The sequence below is a fragment of the Sorex fumeus genome, unplaced genomic scaffold (genome assembly GCF_029834395.1).
Source record: "Sorex fumeus unplaced genomic scaffold, SorFum_2.1 ptg000098l, whole genome shotgun sequence".
NCBI lineage: Eukaryota > Metazoa > Chordata > Mammalia > Eulipotyphla > Soricidae > Sorex > Sorex fumeus.
The window spans coordinates 77967093-77980316 of NW_026606155.1; the positions used below are offsets into that span (position 1 = coordinate 77967093).

The following is a 13224-nucleotide window of genomic DNA, read 5'->3' on the forward strand; positions in this document are numbered from 1 at the left end:
CCAGCATCCCATATGGTCCTCCAAGAACCACCAGGAATAATTTCTGAATGCAGAGCCAGGAGTAACCCCTGAGGATCGCTGGGTGTGACCCGAAAAGGGGAAAAAAAATTATGTTGGGAGCATCATGGAATTCTGCGACATAGAATGGAAAGTCATTCATTCAACATGAATATTATGAAGCTATAATGAATAAAGTAATGGAATCTACCAATATCTGACATCCAAATGTAGTCAACTGACCTAAAGGTTCTCTGTAGTATGAGAGTCCCTTACTCCATCATCCTTCAGTCATTCACTCCATCAGCCAGAACCTTCACCCCAGGGTCCAGACAGAATGGAAAGAGTTCCTTCTAGAGATGGATAACCAGAGCAGGCATGTACAGTGTCATTTTGACTTTACGGTCTTCAGAGTTTACTATCTGTTCATAATCCTTCAGGAAATGTTTTCTGTAAGTGTAGGTGGCTGAATGTGGTTTCTGTAAGTCCATTTTATATCTGAGAAACTAGTAAGTTTGGAAGTATGAATAGCCAGTACTAGTCTTTGTCATTTTTTTTTCTTGAGGAAGTATTTTTGAAATCTATTTTATCTGTCTGGAAGTTAGACGTCCAAACAACTAAAGGAAAACAAAGGAAGTTTTCATTTAGTGGAAGATTCTACATAAGTTGGGTATTATTTTAAACTTTGATTCTAAAAAGTATCTTAAAATAATGTGATCACCGTTTATAGATAATTCATTAAACATATGAAATAATATTTTGCAGTCCATTTCTTTGCCCATCCCCTTTCTTTTCCTTTTTCCTTCTTTCCATCAGTTTTCTTCACTCTTGTTGTTTTACCTCCTTAATGTGTTCTTCTAATGAAGGTTAGTAGAAGCACTTACCTGAGTAAGATGTGTAAGATTTGATTAAAGAAACTATAAAAGGGAATTAGGTTAGTAGAAAAGCATTGTGTTCCTGGGCTGTTGCTTTACCTCTTAATAGTGAGGTGACCACACTTTACATTATACAACCCTAAGACAGAAATATTATTTTCTCTCTGGAAAGCCACAGGAGTCCACTACAGGAATAAAAGTGTACATTATTAAACTCATTGCCTTTAGTTCACAATTCTTATTTGGGTTGCCTCATGACTAGAGAGGCATAATACCCTAGCACTTAGTAGGGGTGCAATAAAAAGCAATTCTCATTTAGAAAATCTCCCTTTTCATAGCAGTTTCTTTGTAAATCCCTTTCTTCTTACCATTCAACTGTGCTATTGTTTAAATATCTTTGCTCTGTGCCAGACCCCCAAAATGAAATCTACTATTTAAAAAAATGTAGAAAAAATATTATGGAGACAGCTTATAAGATCATATGTAAACCAGGTGCTTGTCTTTATCTAATAAATTATTTAAAAATGCAAAACGGTAAGACACACTATCATATTAGCCAAAAATGTTCTTTTTTTTTTTTAAGGAGTACTGCTATGTATTCAGCCACTGATTAGCTGATTGAATTGGGCATGAACTCCACCTTAATTTTTATTTATTTTTCTTTTTATATTTATTTATTGAATCACTGTGGGAAAAGTTACTAAGCTTTCAGGTTTAAGTCTCAGTCATACAATGATCAAACACCTTTCCCTTCACTAGTACTCATTTTTCACCACCAAGAACCCCAGTATACCCCCCTCCCACCCCTCCAAATGCCTGTGAGGCAGATGATTTCTACATTACTCTTCTCTACATTGATTACATTCATTATTTTGACAAAAGATGCACCATTATTGTTTAGAATTTTCCCCCAAACAATCAGAGTTGCTGAAAAGGCATTGTGAAATACTTTGTTTTCTATAGCTGGTTATGAGAATCATATAATGTCACACGGCCACGATTTTGGATTTCTGCAAAGAGCCAGATAATTACAAGATTGGTTTCTGTGTGTCTGGTGTTATGGCCCTGCCAGAGAGCCGCTCATGGGGGGCAACTCGTGACCTCGGTAGGGCGTGAAGGATGTGCAGGTACCGCCCCCCTTCCCATGAGACTGCAGTTGCCCTGTCACCGCCAGCTCATACCTGGCTTTCCTATAAGCTCTGAGGCAGTGGCCACTTTGCTGCCAGGGGGGAAAAAGGTGGAAGGGAGCAACACCCTTTCCCTCCTGGGGAGGCATGGAGCCGTAGTTTAACGCATGGTCCATTTACTTTTCTTCTGCAAGCTGCTGGGCTCTGGACTATGTCCTTTTGCCTCTGGAGCCATGGCCATGCCAGAGAGCCACTTGTGGGGGGCAACTCATGACCTCGGTAGGGCGTGAAGGGTGAGCCGGTACTATCCCCCTTCCCATGACACTGCAGTTGCCCCATCACCGCCAGCTCATACCTGGCTTTCCAATAAGGTCTGAGGTGGTGGCTACCTTGCTGCCAGGGGAGAAAAGGTGGAAGGGAGCAACACCCTTCCCTCCTGGGGAGGCATGGTGCCATAGTTTCACGCATGGTCCATTCGCTTTTCTGCCGCAAGCTTCTGGGCTCTGGATTAAGTTCTTTTGCCTCTGGAGCAATGGCCGTACCAGAGAGCTGCTCATTGGGGGCAACTCGTGACCTCAGTAGGGTGTGAAGGAAGAGCCGGTACCACCCCCCTTCCCATGAAACTGCAGTTCCCCCGTCACTGCCAGCTCATACCTGGCTTTCCAATAAGCTCTGAGCAAGCGGCCACCTTGTAGGCAGTCCAGATGCATTTCTGCCAAAAGCCGCTAGGTTTCAAGATTTGTTTCTGAGTCTCTGGTATCATGGCTATTAATCAGCTTGATCAGGAGCCAGAGAGGCCGTTTGTAGGCGGCGACTCAGGATCTCGTTGGAATGGGGAGAAAGAGTCAGCTCCACCCCCATGTGGTGAGGCCCCGTGTGTCTGGTCACTGCAGGCCCAAACCTGACTGTCCAGTGGCCTCTGGAGGATGGTGTTCACCAGGCCGCCGGGGGGAACAGGCCAAGGCATGAAACCTATTCCCACCTGGAGTGGCCCAGCGCCAGTAACCTACTACAAGAACAGGACGCATTTCTGCCAAAAGACTTTGGGTTCCAAGATTCGTTTCTGACTCTGGGATCATGGCCATTAAGCAGTTCGATCAGGAACTAGAGAGGCTACGCCTCCAATTATATAGCTGAGCCGGTGGTGGTTTGTGGGTGTGTCTCCCATATACCTAACCTTTGGCTGTTTACTTTCTTGGTAAACTTTGCCCCAAGTTTTTGGGGTCTGGCCACAGGCACAGCAGCAATTTTGGGGTATCTGAAAGTCTGACGTTGCCATCAGCCAAAAATGTTCTTAACTGGTAGTAGAAGAGTAAAGTAGTGACTGAGGTAACTTTTAATAAAACAGACACATGTAGTTGGCAAGAATATAAAATAATAGCACCTACCGGAACAAAATTGGCAATGTTTATTATTATTTTTTTATTTGTTGGGAGATTATACCAGGCAGTGCTTGGGGTCAGAAATGCTCCTAGCAGTGTTCAGGGACCATGATGTACTAGGGCTGGAATCAGAACTCTGACACCTAAGCACCAACTCAGCACATTTAATCATCTCCCTAGTCCTGCTTAGCAAATTTGTAAATGAATATAATTGTTTAAACAATTTTTATAAATTTATCCTTTAGAAAGAAATGCAAGTGACAAAGGATATATTTATATGGCTTTTCAGTGCAGCGTTGTTAATGATTGACAAAATTTGGAAAATTTCTGAGTGCATACTAACAAAGGATCAAATTGTATGTTAAACTCAGGGTGGTTCTGCCTGTACTGACCAGAAAAACATCAGTAGTGTATTTATCAGGTTTTTTTTAAAGTGATACAGAATGTAAAAGAACTATAGACAAAATGCATACTTGCCATTTTTTGTGCAGTTAAAACTTTACATGCATATGTGTGGGTGTCTAAACATCTGTGTTAGGAAGGAGACATGCCCCCTGTTGCTGCTGATGATAACTGGAAGGGGAATGAAAGAATATTACTATTACTTTGTTATGTTCTTCACAGCCTGTTTTTAGAATCTAATAAACACTTAATTATTTTTGCAATTCAAATAATACCAAAAAATTGACAAATATTTCTGTGAAGTTGCCCTCTCTCAACAAAGCATTTCTTTTGGCTGACCTGGATACGATTCCCCAGAATCCCATGTTGTCCCCCAAGCACTGCCAGGAGTAACCCCTGGGCATCGCTGGGTGTGACCCAAAGAGCCAAAAATAAATAAATAATATTTGATTCTCTCTAGTCACTTAAAAAAAAAAAGGACAGTGTGAAAGACACCCCATGAAATGGGAGAAAATATTTGCGAGCATCATCTGATAAGAGATTAATCTTCAAGGTGTATAAATAATTCTTTCATCTCAAAGCAAAACCACAAGTGATAACAAAGGATGGGTTTTTAAAATTTGTTGTCGTTGAGGCCATACCTGCAGGTATTCAGGGCTTCGTTCTAACTTTGCGTGGTTTCAGAAGACCATATGTAGTGCTCTGGCAGATTGAACTCAGTTGAATCAAGTGCAAAGCAAACACCCTACCTGCTGTACTATTGCTCTGGCCTCTGGGATCAAGAATTTGAATGAATATTTCTCCAAAGAAGACATGTAGATGAATAAGAGGTATATGAAGATTTTCACTATCAAGAGAATTAAGAAGATCTTTCAATTATCAAAAAGATACAAATAAAAAATTACCACCAGTAGGCATCTCACATCATTAGGTATTCACATCTACAATACTATTAAAAGTAAGATAACAAGTTTTGATAAGGATATGAGAAATTGAATTCCAGTATATGCAATCATTTTACTATGGTAACCATTAACCCTTCCATATATGGGAGAAAATAAACTGAGAGCTTAGGACACATATCCACTCAGTGTTATGTTCCTATGATGTTTTTTTGTGTTTTTTTTTGGGGGGGGAGGGCGGGGGGAGACCAAACCTGGCAGTGCCCAGGGCTTACTCCTGGCTCTGTGATCAAGGATCTCTCCTAGGGGTGCTCAGGGAATATATGTGATGACAGGGATCAAACCCAGATCAGCCACATGGAAGGCAAACACTCCACCTGTTTTACTCTCTTTCTAGCCCTGATGCTGTGATTTGACTGGTTTTAAGTAACACAATATTTTCCACAATTAAAGGAAGACAAGTCAACTTGAAATTATATATTTTTTAAAGACTAGTCAGAGGTAGAAAGATAATTGTAAACAAATGAGGAGAATATAAATTCTTTACCTTTTTAGGGTGCAGGACAGCATTTCAGAAGTCTTACAATTTTAGTCCTGCCAAAGGCAGTATTCCTTCCATATACTAACCATACCATATTATTAAACAACTTCCAAGATGGTTGACTCTGGTAACTTTCTTTCCTTCCTTTCCCTAGTCAGTCTGATTGAGTTATGAATGGACTAGCTTATTTTTACTGCAAGTGACAAGAATCAATCACTCTCTTTTCCTCTTCTCTCTCTCTTTCTCTTGCCCTTCCTCTCCTTCTCTCCATTCTCTTCTCCTCTCCTTTGTTTCATCTCAGTTTGTGATCCCTCTCCAGTCTGTTAATGAGCTGTATGGAAACCTTGCAGTTGAGGCTTACATTTCTTATAGGCAGTATGTGTAACTCATGATTTTTAGAAAACTAGCTGGATAGCTTGGTGACTGAAGAAATTTTTGTGGACCAGCTATAATCATGTCATAATTTACTTCTGATGCCTGTTACCTTGATATCAATGTGTATGTGCCATCGCCAAAATTGCAACAGCCACTATCCTACACATTTATTTACTACCCTATACAATATCCTACATATTAACCTACTGTCCTACACGTGGTTTATTTTCACCAATGGGATAAAAGTAAGTTTTGTTTTTTATCACTAAGTTTTAGTAATTTGCTAAACTCAAGAGCTTAATCTCTTGATCCTCAGAGTCAAGAGCAGTGCTAGTACATAGCAGATGTGTGCAAATACTTGTTAAAAACCTTGCCTAAACATTTACATAAAACTGTTGTGGACCTTCTTAATTTTGTTTTGACTTTTAAAAATCACTTCTCTTTCCTAAGGACAGTAGTGGAAGGTCTTGGGCACTTTGATGGGTTGTGAAGGTGCAGAGACTTTGTACAACTGTGACTGTCCTCCCGTTGTTCATCGATTTGCTCAAGCGGGCCCAGTAACATCTCCATTGTGAGACTCGTTGTTAACTGTGTTTGGCATATCGAATATGTCATGGGTAGCTTGCCAGGCTTTGCCCTGCAGGCGAGATACTCTCGATAGCTTGCCAGACTCTCTTAGAGGGGCAGAGGAATTGAACCCGCCTTGGCCTCGCCGGCTACGCGCAAGTCAAAGGCCCTACCACTGTGCTATCGCTCCAGCCCCTCCCAGCAACATGAATTTAAAAAATATTTATAAGTTTTGACAATGTTTCACATGCATTTTCTATTTCTTAATCACGCCACATGACAAAAAGGATAATTTTCTCTGAGTGAACACTGTGTTCTATGTTACTAGAAGCTAACTTCACTGTCTTGATTTAAAGATGACAAGCTAGGAAGAGCTTTTCATGGGGTTTCATAAAGCTTAAAATAAGGGTTCTCAGGAAATTTTAATAGTTCTGATGCATATTTACAATACTAAAAAAGCAGTTTTAAGGGGCTGGGGAGATAGTACAGTGGGTAGGACACTTGCCTTGTATGTGTCTGGCCCGGGTTCAATTCCAGGCATACTATATGATCCCTTGAATCTAACAGGAGTGCAGAGTCAGGAGTAAGCCCTTGGCACCACCAGGTGTGGCACTGAAACAAATTTAAAAGCTAGCTTAAAATAAGTTAAAATTAAAGTTTTATGTGCATATTATATTACATTACTTATGTTAACGATGGAACACATGTGAAGTGATTTCATTCTCCCTAACAAGGAGATTTTTTTTAAATTTTTTTTTTATTAGTGAAACACCATGAGGTATAGTTGTAGACTTACAAGCTGTTGTGCTTGGGTTTCAGTTATGTAATGATTGAGTACCCATCCCACCACCGGTGCCCATTCTCCACCTCCACCAATCCCAGTATCCCTCCCACCCCCCCCATTCCCCATCTCACCCTGCCTCTGTATTAGGGCACTCCCTTTTGTTCTATCTCTCCTTTTGGGTGCTGTGGTCTGCAGAAGAGACATTGGGTGGCAATCATGTTCGGTCCATAGATTACTTTCACCAGGCATCTCCCATCCTGGGCAGATCTTCCCAGCACCCTTTATTTGGTGCTCCCTTTTCTAACAAGGAGGTTTTTAATAATAAGTCTTTGTCAGGAATAATCGTAGATGCTTTATATATTGGATTCCATTTATTTATAAAATAAACATACAAATTAAGTACTCTCAGCCGTACTTCAGAAATTAAGAAATAATGTTGGAACCAATCATACAGCTGGTTAATCTTGAGTCAAGATCACAGTGATCTTTCTCCTGGACCACTTGATAGATGATGAATGGAGGATGTGAAGTAACTTAAGAAGCAGTAGCATGGAAGAGACCAATGAAAATACTTAGTTGTATATGTATTACAATTACAACCTACATAAAGAATAAAAATAACTTCTAGTATAGACTGATAGAATATGTGGTGCTGTTTTTTCTCTATTTTCCATAGTAATTATATTTAGATATGTTACCTTTAGAGTAAAGTATTATTCCCAGGTTGAGCACCAGCACTGTTTGTGGTTCTCATCATTGCCTAGAGTTGTCCCTGAGTGCAGAACAGGAGTAAGCCCTTAGGATCACTAAGTATAGCCTCCAAACAAAAACATAATCAAAGTATAGTATAATAATCAAAGTATAGTATTATAATCAAAGTAAAGTATTATTTTTAAAAAGTGTTTATTGCATTAAACAATTTGAGTATCTAGACTTAAAAAATGCTATAGCATTGGTTCATAACATAGTGTAATGGGTGTACATAAATATACTAACACTTGTATGTTTGGATATGCTTCTGAAAGATGGAGTGATCATTCAATATATTTTTAAATTTTAGATCATCAAGTTACTGGATGGAAAAAGATCTCAAACTGTTGGCATCTTGATATCCAGTTTGCATTTAGAAATGAAGGATATCCAGCAAGGTAAGTTTTCCTCATTACTTCCCCCCCTCACCCCAACCTTTTAATTTCTCTGTTTCATACTGTAAGGTCACAGTCCTCCTGTTGTTCATCGATTTGCTCAAGCGGGCCCAGTAATGTCTTCATCATGAGACTTATTGTTACTGTATTTGGCATATCAAATACCTCACGGGTAGCTTGCCAGGCTCTGCTGTGTAGGTGAGATACTCTTGGTAGCTTGCCGGGCTCTCCAAGGGGGCAGAGGAATCGAACTCGGGTCGGCCATGTTGGCTGTGTGTAAGGCAAACACCCTACCACTGTGCTATCGCTCTTTTATAGTGAAAATTTTCAAACAAGTAAAAAAATACTAGAATGCCTAGTGAATTTCATATGCCCAGTAAACAGTGACAAAATCATCAATTCTTGTGTCCTCTTGAAGCACCGTCTTCCCACCAACTAGATTATTAGGAAGCAAATATCAGACATTTCAAACTTCCATCAGTTTAAAATGTTGCTATTTCTTATTTTTTTTCATTCTTACTAAATTTTAAATTTGTAGATTTTAGCACAAAATTTAAAGAAAAAAGTATTTTGTTTATGACAGGGAAGACATAATTACCACAATAAGATCCAAGTAAAAATAAAATTTGCAATATATTTTAGATACCAGAATTGAAAACTTAATTATGTAAATAATAGGAACTATATTGCTTGTCTTGTATTTGTTTTAATGTAGGTTAAAATTAGATAGCAATCAATCATCACAAATTGACTTTTCTTGATTTATTTTCTGATAATTGAATTTGCCATTCCTTTAAGTTTTGTTAAATCAAGCAATATCAAATATATTTGATATATGCCTGCCAAAAAGTAAACCACGGTACCTTAATTAAAAATAGAAATAAAATATCACTCAACCACTCCAGATAGGAAGTTTTCTAATTGTGATTCCAGGGCCATTATCATGCATTTAAACATTTAATTCTAAAAGAATTAAACGTTTGCAATAATTTCTAAGTATCATAAAATATATAATTCATTATTTATTTACAACTAGTTTTAACCAGAATCCAAGAAATTTTTATGCATTTCCTTTAAGGTTTTTTATCCTTATCTTTTTAAATATTGTAATGAATTTTTGAAGACACTAAGTCACTTGTCACATGAGTTACCCACAGTATAGATTCTACTGACCACATTGGCATCTTTTTACTAATTATTTTCTTCTATGTCCTGCGGATCTTATAAACTATTTTTTTGGTTTGGAGACTTAATATAATCTTGAAAAGAATATTTGATGCCATTTTATATTGACTGAAGAAGTCAGGATATCTTATTGTCTTTTTATATTAGTGACCACCTTTGTTAGGTACACAATTTTATTAGATGTTTGCAAAATAGTTTCTCATTGATTCATTTAAGTCTTCTTGCTTAGCTGAAATACTTCATAGAGAAACGTGAAACAGTTGCTTCTTTATCTGGTTGGTTCTGACATTATTTCTTAATCTCTGTGCCTTTCCAAATGCAAATGCTCAGTTTGAAAGAAAATGTATTTCAGATTAAGGGGAAATGTAACATGTACTTGTCATTATATTTTTAGTTCCAGAAAAAGTAAACCAAAGTCATCTTAGTTTTTTTGAAATTTGTTGCTTGTATGAAAACAATATGGCTTCTTTGTAATAGTCAGTTAAATGTAAACCTTCCTAGCATGTTACTTGTAAAAATTTGTGAATGGTACTGTAGTCTTCTTTCTTAGGGAATATGATTTTCTTTCACTAGAATTTACCATGGGCTCTAAGACCATGGGCTCTTGAGGATTTCAGTCTGAGTCACCTCACATTGTTCCTTTCCCGTATGTCCTGAACTTCCTCACACTGACTTTCCTCTCAAAGAATTCTGTTTAAGAACTTAAAATTCTCCCTTATTGCAGATGTTAAAAATTCCACGTGAAATAATTGGAAATATATAACAGTAAAATATATTCCATATTTCAGCTTAAATAATAAAAACAAATATATTAGGTTTTTTTTCCAGAAAATGTTCCAATATTGATTGGAATTTGGGGTAAAAAGTACCTGAAAGGGTTTTTCATTTAAATTAGAGGAGTTTTTTTGTTTGTTTGTTTGTTTGTTTTGTTTTTATTGACTTTAAAGCCTCTCCTAGAGGAGAGAGAATTGATCTCTTGTAATTCAAAGCAGGAGAATGTGGTGCTAGGGCAGAAAGATAAGAAAATAAAGCAAAACGTATTCTCAGGGAAGTGTAAATCTTTCACCAACAAGAGTAAAGGTAAAGGTAAAGGCTCTCCCGTTGTTCATCGATTTGCTCAAGCGGGCCCAGTAACGTCTCCATTAGAGACTTTGTTGTTACTGTGTTTGGCATTTCGAATACGTCACGGGGAGCTTGCCGGGCTCTCCGAGAGAGACGGAGGAATCGAACTCAGGTCAACAAGAGTAGTGCTCTCTATATCCCCCACCCCCATTCTCTGCCTGTCTGTATGTCTTGTCTCTTTCTGTCTCCCTGTCTCTCTATTTGTTTCATCACCATGGTATGTAGCACCAGCACACAAGTTTTCATAGCAGCAATATAACCACAGATTTTATTCAGTTATTTTTAGGCACATCTACTGTATCAGATGGCTGTATGGATAAGTGTCATTCTAGCTATGTAGTACTCCGCCACCAACTCAGCTCCATAAAGCATCTTCTCATAGTATTTCAGTATTGTTTGGTTGAATGCTGATTGTACATTAAATAGGAAATTCATTTTGCCCAAGCCTTTCTCACCACTCTGCTCTGACCAATGTGTGCTCACATGAGTCCAAAGTGAACTTTCACTTTAGCACAGGAAATCTTGGTTGTAGTATCAGAGACTTCTAGGACTTGTGGTTGTTATTTTAGTTTTTTCTCTGGCTTCAAGTACCTCCATTATATAGCATAGATTTGGCTCCTAAATTGGGTGGTGGGGGATGCTTTATTTCATGTCTTCATTTAGTAATGCATTCCAGATGAATATGGCAATATTACCAAGAGCTGAATTTTTCTTTGGAATCATTTGATTGACACAGGCATCTGAAGGTCACATAGGCGCCCAGGCTATGTCAGTTACATTTCATCCTGAGTCCATGTCTGGTCGTGAATGGAATGTACTTGGCCTTGTGTTGTCATCCTGATGAAAGGATGCCCTGTGCTGATGTTGGTTTGAAATATTTGTTTCAGTGTGACAGTCTGTTGTAAGATCTGATTGGGCCAGGCTAGGCCAGCGGGTAGCCAAGCAAGGTCACACAGCACATCAAACCAGGTGAAAGGATCACAGTTCAGTGACTGTTCTTAGTCCTCTTGTCATATATTTATCTTTATCAGTGCAAAGACTTTCTTGCATCTTCTAGACTCACAAGAGCTGATGTATGAACCTGGAAAGTAGTATATTCACCAAGAAGATTCTTTTGTGATTATGAAAAGATTTATCGTATCTATTTATTGTTACCTATATAAGTCTTGTTTCCACTTATGTATTTGTTTTACAGAATTTCCCCCTCCCTACTGAGATTACAGTTTTGTCACCTTGATAATCGTTTGGGGCATTTCTGTCTACAGTCCCCAACTCCAATCACCACCACTGCCAGTAATGAAGAAAAAAAATTCAGTTTTACGGATTTAAATCTTTAAACTGCTCTTCTTTTACTTACTTGTAGGGTTGGCACTCTCCAATGTCCACTAAATATATTCACACTGCCTATAGTGTGAATTTTAGAAGTGAAATTTGAAGACTGTTTAGTCTAAGGTCTTAAGAATAGTAAATAGCAGAGCTTGTATTTGTTCATATCATGCGAAATTTCTTTGCTAGGAATTTCTGTGATAACTAAGCATTGGAACTATTGTATAATAACTGAAAGTCATCCTCATAAATGTCAACTTTAATTTGATTTTTAAAAAATGAACTAAATCTTTGAATAGATAGGATCAGAATGCCGTGTATTCCATTTCATTGAATTTTGGCAACATTTTCTCCCTTCCTCTGTCCCTTCCTTCCTTATTAAGTATCGAATGCCAGCTGTGCATCAGGTTCTATAACTGACATAACACTTAGGATCCAGGCTTGGTCTTGAAATCTTAGAATGGTGGCGAGACGGATCAAGCCGCCAAACCTTCAGTAGAGTATGAAACAATAGAGAGTAATATTTTAAGTGTTCCTGTGAATTTTAAGATGAACTATAGAATATGGATTGGTGGTCATCACAAGGAGAAGGCACCTTTCCAAATGAGAGATAACATGAGAAAAGAAGTGCAATTGTAGTGTATGGATTTCTTGTGAAATATGGGTTGTTTTGGGGCATAGGGCTGGAAAGTATCTTCTAGACTCACAAGAGCTGATGTATGAACCTGGAAAGTAGTAGTAGGTAGGTAGTAGTAGGTAGTAGTAGGTAGTAGTAGGTAGTCTCTAGTCCAGGATGTAGTCTGCATGTCACCATGTGAAATTTTGACATTGTCCCATCAGTAATAGGGGAGATGAAATGTTAGAGGAGCAGTGCTTTGATCTGATCTTTGAGAGCATAGTCATCTCTTTGATAGTAAAAGATCAAGCTCCAAAGCCTTGTATGGTTTGACCAAGCCCACTCTTCAGTCTGATTGCTTCCCCTCATACTACACTCTTCCACAGCACTTGTCTTTGATTCTGGAAAGAGGCCATGTTTTTTCTTCCTTCTGTCTTTGAGTGTATAACTGCATATTTCCTTTGCTTAAAATGCTTTTCCATAATTATTGCCTCTTTCTTTGGAGAAGGCAGGAGTTCCCCTCTGACAATTCTCAACTAGGCCTGCAGTTCTATATATATGAGGATGCAAGGATGCAGTGGTGCGCGGGCCCTGCAGAGTGAGGGCTTATGTGGATCATCATGGCAGTGCTTGGGCGACCATATTTTGCTGAGGATTAAACAGAGCCTGATATGAACCTTAACCTTTGACCCTAACTTTCTCCTTCTGTTCAACTTAAATGTCACCTCAAAAAGACTCTCCCATCTCCTGTTTCTTAGTCATCTCAAGTTATCTTTTCTAGATAACACTTAATATTTTTTGTTCATTTGCTTGGGTTTTTACTTACATCCATCACCTGAACATAAGCTCTTAGAGAGAGATTGCTCACTGATGTATCC

At 38.4% G+C, this 13224-nt stretch overlaps 1 protein-coding gene across 2 annotated transcripts in view; it reads left to right on the forward strand.

Moving 5' to 3' along the window:
* The window catches only part of FMN1 (formin 1), a 443955-nt gene that overhangs the window by 257508 nt on the left and 173223 nt on the right, over positions 1-13224 (forward strand). For both annotated transcript variants that reach the window (XM_056133806.1, XM_056133807.1), the window contains one exon: positions 8013-8100. In XM_056133806.1, the coding sequence (XP_055989781.1) occupies positions 8013-8100 (88 nt within the window). The remainder of the gene's footprint in view (positions 1-8012; positions 8101-13224) is intronic.